Here is a 17387-nt window from a genome sequence, read left to right as displayed (position 1 = left end):
CTCCCAGCATGCCCGGACAGCCTTCGGCTGTCCGGGCATGCTGGGAGTTGTAGTTTTGCAACAGCTGGAGGCACCCTGGTTGGGAAACACTGGCATAGACTATTTATTAGAGAATAATTTTAAGGTTTTTGTGTTTGCCTTGTGCTTACCTGTTTTAGCTGATGTGGCAGGCATAGATTCATTTTTTCTTAATAGAAATTATTTTCTGATGATGATGCTGCCTGCATTTGAGGGAGTGAGGGTGAAGTCTTTTCACTGCACCTGGTCATCCAATAAGAGTCCAACCCAGGTGAACTGATTAGACTTTTAAGTGGGTTGGGGGTCAGTTCGCATTATATGCAGTTTCCTATGCAAAGTGTTTATTTTATTTTTTTACTACTTTATATCCTGATCCCCAAGAGAGAGCAGCAGTATACAGATAGAGCTGTAGGAGAGGTGTATAACTACTATATATCCTGATCCCATGGAGATAGCAGCAGTATACAGATAGAGCTGAAGGGGTATAACTGCTATATATCCTGATCCCATAGAGATAGCAGCAGCAGCAGCAGCAGCAGCAGTATACAGATAGAGCTGGAGGGAAGGTGTATAACTACTATATATCCTGATCACATAGAAATAGCAGCAGTATACAGACAGAACTAGAGGGAAGGTGTATAACTACTATATATTCTGATCTCATAGAGATAGTAGTAGTATATGGATAGAGCTAAAGGGTAGGTGTATAACTACTATATGTCCTAATCCCATAGATATAGCAGCAGTATACAGATAGAGCTGAAGGGGAGGGGTATAACTGCTATGTATCCTGATCCCATAGATATAGCAGCAATATACAGATAGAGCTGAAGAGGAGGGGTATAACTGCTATGTATCCTGATCCCATAGAGATAGCAGCAGTATACAGATAGAGCTGAAGGGGGGGGGGGTATAACTGCTATATATATATATATATATATATATATATATATATATATATATATATATTTGTTTTTATATATATATATATATATATATATATATATATATACTGGTCATATAGAGATAGCGGCAGTATACAAATAGAGCTCAGGGGAACTGCATATCTCTTATATATCCTGATACCATAGAGATAGCAGCAGTATACAGATAGAACTGGAGGGGAGGTGTTTAACTACTATATATTCTGATCTCATAGAAATAGTAGTAGTATACAGATAGAGCTAAAGGGTAGGTGTATAACTACTATATATACTAATCCCATAGATATAGCAGCAGTATACAGATAGAACTGGAGGGGAGGTGTTTAACTACTATATATTCTGATCTCATAGAAATAGTAGTAGTATACAGATAGAGCTAAAGGGTAGGTGTATAACTACTATATATACTAATCCCATAGATATAGCAGCAGTATACAGATAGAACTGGAGGGGAGGTGTATAACTACTATATATTCTGATCTCATAGAGATAGTAGTAGTATACAGATAGAGCTGGAGGGTAGGTGTATAACTACTATATGTCCTAATCCCATAGATATAGCAGCAGTGTAAAGATAGAGCTGGAGGGAAGGTGTATAACTTCTATATTTCCTGATCCCATAGAGATAGCAGCAGCAGCAGCAGTATACAGATAGAGCCATTGTGGAGGGGTCTAGCAGCTGCCAGGACGATCTGTGATATAATCATTGTGTTGTTGACAGGAAGTCAGCTGACCCAGGACTTACTTCTTCCCCTGACACTTTAAACACAGATTTCCTGTGGGTTAGGCTGGTGATCACATGACTCGGTTACAGTAATAAACCACATGAATACAGCTCTGCTGGAATAAAACAAATGGTGCTGTAACACTAGTGACGGTGAGCGTGCATGGTATGGACAAAAAACCTGGCGTGCTTCCTTAAGGGCAGGGGGGTTGGGCGTCTGTCTTCTCTCCATGTTCTGTACATTCTGTTGCTCCCTGTTATCAGCTGTAGGGGGCAGATGTCTGTTGAGTCTTCAGGAATTTTCCTTCTGATTGGAAATGCAAAGCACAGATATGTATGAAAATCCAGGGACCCAAGGGTCAGCTGATATATGGCCCATGTGAAGGGACTGGAGGACCATCTAATGCAGGGGTCTCAAACTGTGGCCCCCCAGATGCTGCAAAGCTGTTGGCTGTCCAGGCATGCTGGGAGTTGAAGCTTTGCAACATCTGGAGGACTTGAGTTGGAGACCACTGCACAAGGGGATGAGATGAGGAGGAAGCCTTGATTTACTTTTCAGGGACAGTGTGGATCCTCTGGAGAAGGCAGACAGGCTTTTGGCCGTCGGGGCATGCTGGGAGTTGAAGTTTTGCCACATCTGGGAGGCCACATTGTGAGATCATTGATCTAATGTATATAGGAGCCTCCTTATTCTTTCCCAACAGCTGATGTCTGGGATTGAAGGATCTGAACTGAATCAGCACCAACCTTTTGTACTCTGGAGGATAAGTCACCACCAGAGGAGTCTGGCAGCGGCTTATCTCTCTCTCAATTCTGGGGGGCCCTGTATTTACTGTTGCTATGACCCCCCCCCCCAATCCTGGACCACGGCCTCCAACAATCGGTATGGGTGTTTTTCAGTCCAATCAACCCAAGAAAGACATTTATTTTTGTTAAACACGTAACAGACCAATAGTATAAAGACGAGCGGATGACCAAGCATGAACTGAACAGCACTGTGTAAGAAGGTCCATAGGTTTACATCCAAAACATCCCATACGATCAGAGCGCGTCTCGTACCCAGCACATCAGCTGGTCGAAACACGTCCACTCCATGCATCTCTAAAAATGCTGTGTCTCCGCCTCTCCCATAGAGATGAATGGAGGGGGGCGTGTTTGGATCAGCTGACCTGCCGTGTGCGAAACGTCACACACAGAAGCTGAGCTGGGGCCCCGTACGGGAGATCACCCGGGTGTCCCAGCGGTCGGACCCCCCCCCACGATCAGACACTCATACCCTATTCTGCGGATCGGGAATAAGTTATTACTGCTGGACATCTTCATTAACCCCTTAACCTCCCTAGCGGTATGATTCCGTCTGGAAATTTGTACCAAAAGCGGTACAATTTTTTGCATTGAAATTCCACATCTCCCCCCGTCACATTCCCCCTCCCTTGTCACATTCCCCACCCCCATATCACATTCTCCCCCTCCTTGTCACATTCCCCCCCTGTCACATCCCCCCCCCCTTGTTGCATTCTCCCCCCCTGTCACATTCATCCCCCCCTGTCACATTCCCCCCCCTGTCACATCCCCCCTTTGTCACATTCCCCCCTCTGTCACATTCCCCCCTATGTCACATTCCCCCCCCCTTGTCACATTCCCCCCCCCTTGTCACATTCCCCCCCCCCTTGTCACATTCCCCCCCCCCCCCCCTTGTCACATTCCCCCCTCTGTCACCTTGTCTTGTCCTGCAGCAAATACACTAGGTTTGCCGGCAGATTTCAAACCTAGTGTATTTGCTGCAGAACAAGTCCTTTCCCCTTCAGCCAATCACAGGCTTTACACCACTGCGGCCTGTGATTGGCTGAAAAGTGAAAGGTCCTGTAAGATGAATAGAGCAGGGACCAGAGCGCACGGAGGGGAACGACATCTGCAGGGACCGGGATTAGGTGAGCAAAAGGTTTTTTTATTTTCTTCCTTTTTACTTTTACACTTAGTTCAGGGTTTTTCTACCAGGGGGCCTCCAGCTGTTGTGAAACTATTGCTCCCAGCATGCCCGGACAGCCTTTGGCTGTCCGGGCATGCTGAGAGTTGTAGTTTTGCAACATCTGGAGGCCCCCTGGTTGAGAAACACTGACTTTTAGTATATGTCTTTACCTGCTCTGGCCGTCCCCCGCCACGGGAGCCGACCCGAGCAGATAATCACATATTTTCCCGTGGGCTGCATCACTACATCGCAAAAAGCAAAAATCGCGATTCGATTGCTTTCGCGATATACTGTGCAGCCCGCACAGCAACTCTGCAATTCTACCCCGAGCGTGACTCGGGGTTACCGCTTCTAGCAGCGAAAATTAACCCCGAGTCACGCTCGGGAATACCGCTAGGCTGGTTAAGGACCGAGCGTTATTCTGTTTTTGCACTTTCGTTTTTTCCTCCTTACCTTTTAAAAATCATAACTCTTTCAATTTTGTATTTATCGGACTTTTTGATCGGTTTTTATTCATTTTTTTCATAATATATGAAATGACCAGAAATACGCTATTTTGGACTTGTACGACGTGTACGCCATTGACCGTGCGGTTTAATTAATAATATATTTTTATAGTTCGGATATTTACGCACGTGGTGATTTCACAAATGTTTATTTTTATTATGGTTACATATTTTTTATATGGAATTTGGGAAAAGGGGGTTGATTTAAACTTTTAATAAGGAAAGGGTTAATGGGTGTTTTGTTTTTTTTTACTTTTTATTTAACTTTTTATTTTTTTTGCGGCCCCCAGCTGCAGGAATCAGTTGGGAGCCGGCCGGTATGACGCGGACTCAAGTCGGGAGCCTGCACCATACAATGGTTGTCGTCTTGTCCTTAGACTGCAACCGGTTAAGAGAAGGGAGAAGAGGCCATCTGAATGGTCTGATCTGAATGATTTCCTGGGGTGGGTTTGGACCCATGGCAGTCCCCTTTACACCTTTGTTCTATATGTAACATGCCAGGCTGTCGTGTATGAAGTTGATTCACCCTTACAGTACTGGTGTGATAAGCGGAGGATTTGTTAGATAAGAAATCTCCTGTATGTGTATCCCAGAAATATAAGAAAAAACACATCACTGCTACATCCGCGCTTCTCATAGCAGATGTATATATGTCTATATGCATCTGAAAATTCTTCTTCTTTTATTTGTTTTAGGCAAAGTGGACCTGAGCAGCACCAGTCCGGGCTCCTTATACCCCAGTCGGTCAGCCACCCCGAGCCGCTATATTGCGAGGTCTGTATTACATGGAGCATAGTGTGTTGTATATATGGACACCGTATGTGCGGCTTACTGGCAGCGAATATTTGGTTGTTTATATCCATTGACTGTATTAAGGTGCCTGTACAACAGAGCTTCCCAAATGTTTCATGATGGTGGCACCATTTGTAGACGTTTGCTGAGACACTCCTCGCCGTACTGCCAATTGCACTTATTTGGTCGCGAGTCCTACGACACACACCGTGATACCAGTATCAACATTACAAATGTGGCTGCTACACCTTGTGCCATTTCATTACCCCCTGTACCATTTCATCACCCCCCTCCTGTGCCATTTCATTACCCCCCTGATCACCCCCTCTGCCATTTCATTACCCCCTTAATCCCCCCTGTGCCATTTCATTACCCCCCTGATCACCCCCTGTGCCATTTCATTACCCCCCTGATCACCCCCTGTGCCATTTCATTACCCCCCTGATCACCCCCTGTGCCATTTCATTACCCCCTTAATCCCCCCTGTGCCATTTCATTACCCCCTTAATCCCCCCTGTGTTATTTCATTACCCCCTTAATCCCCACTGTGCCATTTCATTACCCCCCTTAATCCCCACTGTGCCATTTCATTACCCTCCTTAATCCCCCTGTGCCATTTCATTACCCCCTTAATCCCCACTGTGCCATTTCATTACCCTCCTTAATCCCCCTGTGCCATTTCATTACCCCCTTAATCCCCACTGTACCATTTCATTACCCCCCTTAATCCCCCCTGTGCCATTTCATTACCCCCTTAATCCCCCTGTGCCATTTCATTACCCCCTTAATCCCCACTGTACCATTTCATTACCCCCCTTAATCCCCCCTGTGCCATTTCATTACCCCCTTAATCCCCCTGTGCCATTTCATTACCCCCTTAATCCCCACTGTGCCATTTCATTACCCCCCTTAATCCCCCCTGTGCCATTTCATTACCCCCTTAATCCCCCTGTGCCATTTCATTACTATGACCTATCCCTAAAAGCTTTATAGCTTCATTCTGTTTTTAAATAATATAATATAATTCAAATATATATCTAAAAAGAACCAGTCATAGAGTTTATGTGAATTTCAAGAATCTGTGTCTAGAGATGAAAGATCAGTCTCTGCAAAATTCTATAAACAATCACTTTAATAAGCCTCCCCAACATGTTTCACAGTACCAACTGCATCATCAGGGATACTGAGGCTCTTCTGTGGGATTGGGCCAGACAGTCTAGCATCACTTAGACAGGCTGGGGACCCCTGGTGTTATTCTAATTCTATAAATAAACACTTTAATAAGCCTCCCCAACATGTTTCACAGTACCAACTGCATCATCAGGGCTAGTGAGGCTCTTCTGTGGGATTGGACCAGACAGTCTAGCATCAATGAGACAGGCTGGGGCCCCTGGTGTTATTCTAATTCTATAAATAAACATTTTAAGAACCCTCCCCAACATGTTTCACACTACCAACTGCATCATAAGGGATAGTGAGGCTCTTCTGTGGGATCAGACCAGACAGTCTAGCATCAACAGAACAGATGAGACTCGTCTAGACCATGTGTCTCCAAACTGTGGCCCTCCAGCTGTTGCAAAACTACAACTCTCAGAATGCCCGGACAGCCGCCGGCTGTCCGGGCATTCTGAGAGTTGTAGTGTTGCAACAGCTGGAGGGCCACAATTAGCAACTGGTCTAGACTTTCCGCCCTCCTCTCCCTGATATAATGTTATGCTGTTGTTTTATCCTGCGCATTGACCGCCTTTCCTTCCTCCCCGCAGCCGCGCAATTCAGCGCAGTCTGGCCATTATCCGCCAGGCGCAGCACAAGAAGGAGAAGAAGGAATACTGCATGTACTATAACCGATTCGGGAAATGTAACCGAGGCGATAAGTGTCCCTACATCCATGACCCAGAGAAGGTGGCGGTGTGCACGCGGTGAGTGTCTGGCAGCGCCCCCTATAAGCACTGATGGTATCTACCCTGTATTATTTGAGTATGTCCTGTGGCATCTGCTGTGAGCAGTCACTTCCTTCTCTGACCACTAGGGGGAGGGTAATGGTTTCCATACAATGCACAATGGCTGATGATCTTACAGTGGGAGAAGAGTGATCCACCCCTTTTAATAATCTACTTGGTATCAGGACGTCTTGTTTGAATCCATTTGATCCCTTTCATAGGTGACTTTCCATGAATGGAAGGAAATCTTTCAGCAGATGGTGCTGTCCATTGTACACTGATGGGGATCTGGTGGATTCGGAGGATGTGTTTTATGTGTGTGCTGGTAATCTGGTGGATCTAGGGAATCTTTTATCTATTTGCCGGTAAATCTAATATGTCTGTGCTCTATGTGCTAGGAATCTGGTGTAGCAGATAGATCTGTACTTTATGCTCTGGTAATCTGCTGAATCATATCATTTTGGTAATCAGGCGGATCTGTGGAAGATTGAGTGGACATGTACTCTATATGCCTGTGATCCAGTAGATCCAGGGGCTCTGTCTTTTACGGCCTTGTAAATTTATGGATCCAGTGGGTTTGGACCATGTGTGCTTGTAATCTGGTAGATCAGGTAGAGTTGTACTCTGTTGGTAATCTGCTGGATCTAGAGGGTCTATACTTCATGGTAATCCTGTGGATGCAGTGGGTCTGTATTTCAAGTGCTGCAGCTTGTAGGATGCATCGAAACTGTATATTTTTGTGCCAGTAATCTGATGTATCCACAGGATCTGTTCTCTGTCCTGGTAATCTGTGGTATCCAGTGGATCTGTTCTCTGTCCTGGTAATTTGTGTTATTCAGTGGATCTGTTCTCTGTCCTGGTAATCTGTGGTATTCACAGGATCTGTTCTCTGTTCTGGTAATCTGTGGTATCCACAGGATCTGTTCTCTGTTCTGGTAATCTGTGTTATCCATTGGATCTGATCTCTGTCCTTGTAATTTGTGTTATCCAGTGGATCTGTTCTCTGTTCTGGTAATCTGTGGTATCCAGTGGATCTGTTCTCTATCTTGGTAATCTGTGGTATCCAGTGGATCTGTTCTCTGTGTCTTTGTGGTGGCGATTCAGTGGCACATGTGGATATGTGTATTCCTGGGATCTGTTTATTCCTGGGATCTGTTTATTCCAGGGATCTGTTTATTCCTGGGATCTGTTTATTCCCGGGATCTGTTTATTCCCGGGATCTGTTTATTCCCGGGATCTGTTTATTCCTGGAATCTGTTTATTCCTGGGATCTGTTTATTCCTGGGATCTGTTTATTCCTTTAATCTGTTTATTCCTTTAATCTGTTTATTCTTGTGATCTGTTTATTCCTGTGATCTGTTCATTCCTGTGATCTGTTCATTCCTGTGATCTGTTTATTCCTGTGATCTGTTTATTCCCGGGATCTGTTTATTCCCGGGATCTGTTTATTCCCGGGATCTGTTTATTCCCGGGATCTGTTTATTCCCGGGATCTGTTTATTCCCGTGATCTGTTTATTCCCGTGATCTGTTTATTCCCGTGATCTGTTTATTCCCGTGATCTTTTTATTCCTGTGATCTGTTTATTCCTGTGATCTGTTTATTCCTGTGATCTGTTTACTCTTGTGATCTGTTTATTCCTGTGATCTGTTTATTCCTGTGATCTGTTTATTCCTGTGATCTGTTTATTCCTGTGATCTGTTTATTCCTGTGATCTGTTTATTCCCGTGATCTGTTTATTCCCGTGACCTGTTTATTCCCGTGACCTGTTTATTCCCGTGACCTGTTTATTCCCGTGACCTGTTTATTCCTGTGATCTGTTTATTCCTGTGATCTGTTTATTCCTGTGATCTGTTTATTCCTGTGATCTGTTTGTTCCTGTGATCTGTTTGTTCCTGTGATCTGTTTATTCCTGTGATCTGTTTATTCCTGTGATCTGTTTATTCCTGTGATCTGTTTATTCCCGTGACCTGTTTATTCCCGTGACCTGTTTATTCCCGTGACCTGTTTATTCCCGTGACCTGTTTATTCCCGTGATCTGTTTATTCCTGTGACCTGTTTATTCCCGTGACCTGTTTATTCCCGTGACCTGTTTATTCCTGTGACCTGTTTATTCCTGTGACCTGTTTACTCCTGTGACCTGTTTATTCCTGTGACCTGTTTATTCCTGTGACCTGTTTATTCCTGTGATCTGTTTATTCCTGTGATCTGTTTATTCCTGTGATCTGTTTATTCCTGTGATCTGTTTATTCCTGTGACCTGTTTATTCCTGGGATCTGTTTATTCCTGGGATCTGTTTATTCCTGGGATCTGTTTATTCCTGGGATCTGTTTATTCCTGGGATCTGTTTATTCCTGGGATCTGTTTATTCCTGGGATCTGTTTATTCCTGGGATCTGTTTATTCCTGTGGTCTGTTTATTCCTGTGATCTGTTTATTCCTGTGATCTGTTTATTCCTGTGACCTGTTTATTCCTGTGACCTGTTTATTCCTGTGATCTGTTTATTCCTGTGATCTGTTTACTCCTGTGACCTGTTTATTCCTGTGACCTGTTTATTCCTGTGACCTGTTTATTCCTGTGACCTGTTTATTCCTGTGACCTGTTTATTCCTGTGATCTGGTTTCCTTGTAGGTTCCTCAGAGGAACGTGTAAGAAGATCGACGGGACCTGCCCCTTCTCCCACCAAGTGTCCAAGGACAAGGTCAGTGACCCCATCCCCCGCTAAGCACATCAATCTGTGTTATTGATCAGGATCAGTATCAGTCATGTGTTATTGATCAGGATCAGTGTCAATCATGTGTTATTGATCAGGATCAGTGTCATCTCTGTTGATTAATTGATCAGGTTTAGTCTCTGGTCTGTGTTATTGTTCAGGATTAGTCTCTGGTCTGTAGTTTTGATCAGGATTAGTCTCTGATCTGTGTTATTGATCAGGTTTAGTCTCTGGTCTGTGGTATTGATCAGGTTTAGTCTCTGGTCTGTGGTATTGATCAGGTTTAGTCTCTGGTCTGTGGTATTGATCAGGTTTAGTCTCTGGTCTGTGGTATTGATCAGGATTAGTCTCTGGTCTGTGGTATTGATCAGGTTTAGTCTCTGGTCTGTCGTATTGATCAGGTTTAGTCTCTGGTCTGTAGTTTTGATCAGGTTTAGTCTCTGGTCTGTGGTATTGATCAGGTTTAGTCTCTGGTCTGTGTTATTGATCAGGATCAGTGTCTTATCTGTGTTATTGATCAGGTTTAGTCTCTGATCTGTGTTATTGATCAGGTTTAGTCTCGGGTCTGTGGTATTGATCAGGTTTAGTCTCTGATCTGTGTTATTGATCAGGATTAGTCTTTGGTCTGTGTTATTGATCAGGTTTAGTCTCTGGTCTGTGTTATTGATCAGGATCAGTGTCTTATCTGTGTTATTGATCAGGTTTAGTCTCTGATCTGTGTTATTGATCAGGTTTAGTCTCGGGTCTGTGGTATTGATCAGGTTTAGTCTCTGATCTGTGTTATTGATCAGGATTAGTCTTTGGTCTGTGTTATAGATCAGGTTTAGTCTCTGATCTGTGTTATTGATCAGGTTTAGTCTCGGGTCTGTGGTATTGATCAGGTTTAGTCTCTGGTCTGTAGTTTTGATCAGGATTAGTCTCTGGTCTGTGGTATTGATTAGGTTTAGTCTCTGGTCTGTGGTATTGATTAGGTTTAGTCTCTGATCTGTGTTATTGACCGTGTCTAGTCTTTGGTCTGTAGTTTTGATCAGGTTTAGTCTTTGGTTTGTAGTATTGATCAGGATTAGTCTCTGGTCTGTGGTATTGATCAGGTTTAGTCTATGATCTGTGGTTTTGATCAGGTTTAGTCTCGGATCTTTGTTATTGATCGGGTTTAGTCTTTCGTCTGTAGTTTTGATCAGATTTAGTCTTTGGTTTGTAGTATTGATCAGGTTTAGTCCCTGATCTGTGTTATTGATCAGGTTTAGTCTTTTGTTTGTAGTATTGATAAGGTTTAGTCTCTGATCTGTGTTATTATTCGGGTTTAGTCTTTCGTCTGTAGTTTTGATCAGGTTTAGTCTTTGGTCTGTAGTATTGATCATGATTAGCCTCTGGTTTGTGTTATTGTTCTGGTTTAGTCTTTGGTCTGTAGTATTGATCATGATTAGTCTCTGGTCTGTGTTATTAATCAGGTTTATTATTTGGTTTGTGGTATTGATCAGGTTTAGTCTCTGGTCTGTGTTATTGATCAGGTTTATTATTTGGTTTGTGGTATTGATCAGGTTTAGTCTCTGGTCTGTGTTATTGATCAGGTTTATTATTTGGTTTGTGGTATTGATCAGGTTTAGTCTCTGATCTGTGTTATTGATCAGGTTTAGTTTTTCGTCTGTAGTTTTGATCAGGTTTAGTCTTTGGTCTGTGTTATTGATCAGGTTTAGTCTTTGGTTTGTGTTATTGTTCGGGTTTAGTCTTTGGTCTGTGTTATTGATCAGGTTTAGTCTTTGGTTTGTGTTATTGTTCGGGTTTAGTCTTTGGTCTGTAGTATTGATCATGATTAGCCTCTGGTCTGTGTTATTGATCAGGTTTATTATTTGGTTTGTGGTATTGATCAGGTTTGAGGTCTTCATCCTAATTCAGTAGTCACATGTATATTTTGAGCACCTCTCTCTGGGTGCAGGGATTCCGTGTTGTTGCGCCATTTCTCTCCCGCCCCCAGTGTGATATAATGTGATATGATAGAGACGTCCTTTAGCTATAGATGAGGCTCATTTGTGCGGCGGCTCCCATCAGATCGTGCTATTAATTTTAATGTTGGGAGTGTTGTGTCTGAACTTGCTGGATGTGAGGATTTGGCGAGCTGCGTAAATGTGTATGAATGTCTTGCGTTCTCCGGGGTTAGGGAAGAGACTCGTCTCCCTCGCCGCCTCCACCTCTCGCGCTGCTGTTACAACAGCTTTTCCTCTTGAGGAACTTCTAGCGATTCAGCATTTTTTCTCCCCTAATAAAAATAAGCAAAACAGAGAAGTCTGCGGTGAGCAATTTGGGAAGGCTCGTCGACTTTCGGGTTCATTAGCCGGCCGCCTGCAAAGCCTATGTACTCTCCCAGCTCTCTAATGTGTGACATAACTCATCGCAATCTCCCTCTTCCCATGTAATTGGTAGGTATATCTCATACTCCATATGTTAAGCGCTGATTTATTCGCTGGCGCCGATACATTTCCGAGGCCTCTTGGACTCCACATGTTCTTTCCCGGCCGCCTGCTTATCAGCGTTCCTGCCAGCAGCCATTTTTAATTCCTGCCGCTTTGAGATGATCGTCACTCACTTGCAGATATACGTATATCCCTCTACCTATACTGATTTCTAGAACATTCTTATAAGATCTCATCTCCTTTATGTACAGAAAAATTCCTTTAATCCGGTTATCCAGAAAGTCTGAGAATCGGGCACGGAAATGCAATAAATGACTATGAAATGAAGTGACAGCTGCAGATTCTCTGCTTTTTTATTTTTTTTATTTTTTTTTAAACTTTATTTTTTTTTTAAAGCTTTTTCTCCTTTTAATAATCCGGAATGTTTTATAATCCGGCACAGTCCATCTCCCATTTAATAAATTATTATTATTATTTTTTTTTTTTGCTATAGTATGTTATGTTACATATTTACACTGTTTATTGGAAAGCTGGGTAGAGAACCTGTGTGCTGATCTTACGCTTACACAGGAACATACATCCAGCTTTCCAAGGCTCCTGTAGGGGAAACAGACAAGTTACCAAGTGGCCCTTTTTCTGTTCTTATATTACTGCAGATGGTGACCAGATTTAGGTTTATAGGAAAGTTGGGTGTCCTGAGTAGCACCAATAGAGTAGTTACTACAAGATTATAACTCCCATCATGTGATATAATTAGACAGGCTTGCATTTCATTAGTATAGGAAAGCTGGGTGTCCAAAGTAGTAGCATGAACTACTAGAACACAACTCCTATCATGCGCTATAACTATGTAAGCTTTTGCTTTTGATGATTATAGGAAAACTGAGAGTAGCAGCAGTAACTACAAGATCACTACTTCCATTGTGCGCTATAACTAGACAGGGTTGCCTTTCAGGGCTTAAGGAAAGTCGGGCATCCACAGTTAAAGCAATAAATGCAATGTCATAACCCCCATCATGCGATATAACTAGTCAGGGTCTATTTTCAGGATGATAAGAAAGCTGGTTGCCCAAAATAACAACAGTGGAGCATTAACTAAAATTTCACTCCCATCATGTGATATAACTGGACAGGCTTGCTCTTCAGGACTGTAGGAAAGCTGAGTATTGAAAGAAGCAGAATTAACTATATGATCACCGCTCCCATCATGCACTATGCTAGAGTCAGCATTCAGGGTTGTAGGAAATCTGGGTGTCCTCAGTAGGAAGCAGTTAATATAAGATCACAACTCCCATCGTGTACTATAACTAGGTAGACTTGCTTTTCATTCCCTTTGGAAAGCTGGGTTTCCAGAAGTAACTTCAAGGCGTCCATTCCCATCATGCGATATACATTGAGGATTAAGTAAAGCTGAGTCACAGTAGGAGCAATAACTAAAAGATCGCAACTCCCATCATGTATTATAACTAGGTGAACTTGCTTTTCATTTCTTCTGGAAAGCTGGGTGTCTATAGTAGTACAGATATAGAAGTAACTAACCGTTCCCTTGATGCAATATACACAGTGTCCACAGTAGGAGCAGTAACTGAGAAAACTGAAATGACTTGCTTTTCATTCCTTTGGGAAAGCTGGGTGCCCAGAGTAGCACAGATGGATTAGTAACTACGAGATCATTATGCACTGTACCTAGGCAGGCTTGTCTTTCAGGACTGTAGGAAAGCTGGGTTACAGCTCTTATTATGGCTGTAGCATTGTACCGGTTCCCCAGGTCCAGCCTTCAGGATAGCCGCATCCTTTACCGTACAGGATTTCCAGAAGAGGCGGAGTGCGATCCCGGTCACCGCCATCTCCTGCACAAGGTGAAAGTCATAGCGCTGTCAGGTTTACTGCGCCGGAGACAAATGTCCCCGGATGATAAGCCCATCACGCGCCTTTTATGAGTTTATTAGATGATTCCTGATCGCGCCGTAACACCAGACGGAGGCTCTTTAAGAAGTCGTTTTGCCGCCGTTAATCCCCCTCAATATTCAGGAGCCTTGTTCATAGCGGCATTTAAATATTACATAAGAGACGGCTGTGTGTGACCTTACCAGGTCGGACCGGAGCGTACATGGTTTACATCAGTGTTTCCCAACCAGGGGGCCTCCAGCTGATGCAAAACTACAACTCCCAGCATGCCCGGACAGCCAAAGGCTGTCCGGACATGCTGGGACTTGTAGTTTTGCAACAGCTGGAGGCATGCTGGTTGAGAAACACCGCCTTTGGGATACAGCTCGGCTGTCCGGGCATGCTGGGACTTGTAGTTTTGCAACAGCTGGAGGCATGCTGGTTGAGAAACACTGCCTTTGGGACAGAGTTCGGCTGTCCGGGCATGCTGGGAGTTGTAGTTTTGCAACAGCTGGAGGCACGCTGGTTGAGAAACACTGCCTTCGGGACACAGCTCGGCTGTCTGAGCTTGCTGGGAGTTGTAGTTTTGCAAGGGTTGGAGGGCTGCAGATTGGATGCCCTTGTCCTAGGGTAGTGTTTCAAAACCAGTGTGTCTCCAGCGGATGCAAAACTACAACTCCCAGCATGCCCGGACAGCCTTTGGCAGTGTTTCCCAACCAGGGGGCCTATAGCGGATGCAAAACTACAACTCCCAGCATGCCCAGACAGCCTTTGGCAGTGTTTCCCAACCAGGGGGCCTCCAGCGGATGAAAAACTACAACTCCCAGCATGCCCAGACAGCCTTTGGCAGTGTTTCCCAACCAGGGGGCCTCCAGCGGATGAAAAACTACAACTCCCAGCATGCCCGGACAGTCTTTGGCAGTGTTTCCCAACCAGGGTGCCTCCAGCTGATGCAAAACTACAACTCCCAGCATGCCGGACAGCCAAAGGCTGTCCGAGCATGTTGGGTGTTGTAGTTTTGCAAGAGTTGGAGGGCTGCAGATTGGATACCCTTGTCCTAGAGCAGTGTTTCCCAACCATGGTGCCTCCAGCTGTTGCAAAACTACAGCTCCCAGCATGCTCAGACAGTCAAAGGCTGTCCTGGCATGTTGGGAGTTTTAGTTTTGGAAGGGCTGCAGATTGGATACACTTGTCATAAGGCAGGGTTTCCTTTCCAGGGTGCCTCCTGCTGTTACAAAACTACAACACCCAGCATGCCCAGACAGCCAACGGCCAATGGGAGTTGTAATTTTGCAAGAGCTGGAGGGCTTCAGATTGGACACATTTGTCCTAGGGCATTGTTTCCTAACCAGGGTGCCTCCAGCTGTTGCAAAACTACAACTCTCAGAATGCCTAGACAGCCATTGGCTGTCTGGGCATGCTGGGAGTTGTAGTTTTGCAAGAGCTGGAGAGCCGCTGATTTGATACCCTCGTCCTAGGGCAGTGTTTTTCAAACAAGGGTGTCTCCAGCTGTTGCAATACTTCAACTCCCAGCCAAAAGTAGTCTGAGCGTGCTGGGGGTTGTAGTTATGAAACAGCTGGAGGCACCCGTGTTTGGGAAACAATAACTCCTGTACGGATTCATTTTGCACATATGTTCTTCCATAGAGCTGCCCTCCCTGGTCCTCGTCGTTTCCATCTTTGGTGCGGTTGGTCTTGAACCCTTTAACCTCCTCTTCTTTTGTCCTGTCTCCGCAGATGCCAGTGTGCTCCTACTTCCTGAAGGGATTCTGCCACAACAACGACTGCCCGTACAGCCACGTCTACGTCTCCAGGAAAGCCGAGGTCTGCCAGGACTTCCTCAAAGGATACTGCCCAATGGGAGCCAAGGTGAGGACTGACGTGTGACCACGATCCTAGAACCTGGCAGGACTGATGTATGTCCACAGCCCAGTCCTATGACATGTGACCACGATCCTAGAACCTGGCAGGACTGATGTATGTCCACAGCCCAGTCCTAGAACATGTGACCACGACACTGACATGTGACCACGATCCTAGAACCTGACAGGACTGATGTATGTCCCCAGCCATAGAATCAGCAGGACTGATGTATGTCTACAGCCCAGTCCTATGACATGTGACCACGATCCTAGAACCTGGCAGGACTGATGTATGTCGACAGCCCAGTCCTAGAACCAAACAGGACTAATAAATGTCCACAACCCAGTTCTAGAACCCAGCATGGCTGGTACATCTCCACAGCCCAGTCCTAGAACCAAACAGTACTAATAAATGTCCACAACCTAGTTCTAGAACCTGGCAGGACTAATGCATGTCCACAGATCAGTCCTAGAACCTGGCAGGACCCATGGATGTACACAGCTCAGTCCTAGAACCCAGCATGGTTGGTACTTGTCCATAGCCCAGTCCTAGAACTGAACAGTACAAATAAATGTCTTCAGCCCAGTTCTAGAACCTGGCAGGACTAATGCATGTCCACAACCTAGTACTAGAACCCAACATGACATCTACATTGTCCAACCCAGTTCTGGAACCCATCAGGACTGATACATGTCCGCAAACCCAATCCTAGAGCCTAACAAGACTTATACATATCCACAACTTAGTCCTAAAACCCAGAGGGACTGATGCATGTCCACAACCCAGTTCTAGAACCCAGCAGGACTTATACATATCCACCAACCCAATAGGACATGCTTACAACCAAGCCCTAGAACCTGGCAGGACTGATGCATGTCCACAACCAAGAACCCAGAAGAACTGATACATTTCCAAACCTAGTCCCTGAACTCAACAGGACTTATACATGTCCACAAACCCAATCCTATAACCCAACAGGACATGTCCAGAACCATTCCTAGAACCCTGCAGGACTTATACATGTCTGCAATCTAGTCCTAGAACCTGACGGAACTAATACATACACACAACCCATTCCTAGAACCCGGCAGAACGTGCATTAGAATCAGCGCACACCCGGCTCTGTTCACATAAGATCTCTGCTTACTGTTACTGAATTAGAATATTGCTTTTAACATCAGGAGGCTGAAAAAACTGCACAGCTTGAAATACCTATCACAGGAGAAGGTTTGTTACTGTGTATGCCATCCAGACAATCTTATGTGAGCTGAACACATCAGCACAAATCTCTCTCATGCCCTGAAAGTTTGTTACAATGTATCAGCTTGGAGTCCAGGCTGCTTATGCAACGTAATATTGCCTAGACTGGGCAATATGATCTAGTTAAATCTTATAATCCTCCCAGTTCGCTGCATCATGATAAACGACCCCCCCCCCCCCCCCCCCCCGCCTTTATTTTTATTATTTTTTTAGTTTTCTACCTTGATATTTCTCTGTATTTTCTGCTCAGTCTCATTCAGATTCACAGACTGGGAAGGGGCGTTCCCCAGCAGGTGTGACATCATCTGAAGCCATACAGGGGAGAACTTCCTCCCTCACTCTGCTACACACCGCCCAGAGCA

At 44.7% G+C, this 17387-nt stretch overlaps 1 protein-coding gene across 2 annotated transcripts in view; it reads left to right on the top strand.

Moving 5' to 3' along the window:
* The window catches only part of ZC3H3 (zinc finger CCCH-type containing 3), a 204275-nt gene that overhangs the window by 129853 nt on the left and 57035 nt on the right, over window positions 1-17387 (top strand). For both annotated transcript variants that reach the window (XM_056522897.1, XM_056522898.1), the window contains 4 exons: window positions 4857-4935; window positions 6717-6872; window positions 9523-9592; window positions 15640-15771. In XM_056522897.1, coding sequence (XP_056378872.1) covers window positions 4857-4935; window positions 6717-6872; window positions 9523-9592; window positions 15640-15771 — 437 coding nt within the window. The remainder of the gene's footprint in view (window positions 1-4856; window positions 4936-6716; window positions 6873-9522; window positions 9593-15639; window positions 15772-17387) is intronic.

This window comes from Hyla sarda, chromosome 5, assembly GCF_029499605.1.
Source record: "Hyla sarda isolate aHylSar1 chromosome 5, aHylSar1.hap1, whole genome shotgun sequence".
In the NCBI taxonomy this organism is placed as follows: domain Eukaryota; kingdom Metazoa; phylum Chordata; class Amphibia; order Anura; family Hylidae; genus Hyla; species Hyla sarda.
This window is presented reverse-complemented; position numbering and strand designations above follow the sequence as displayed.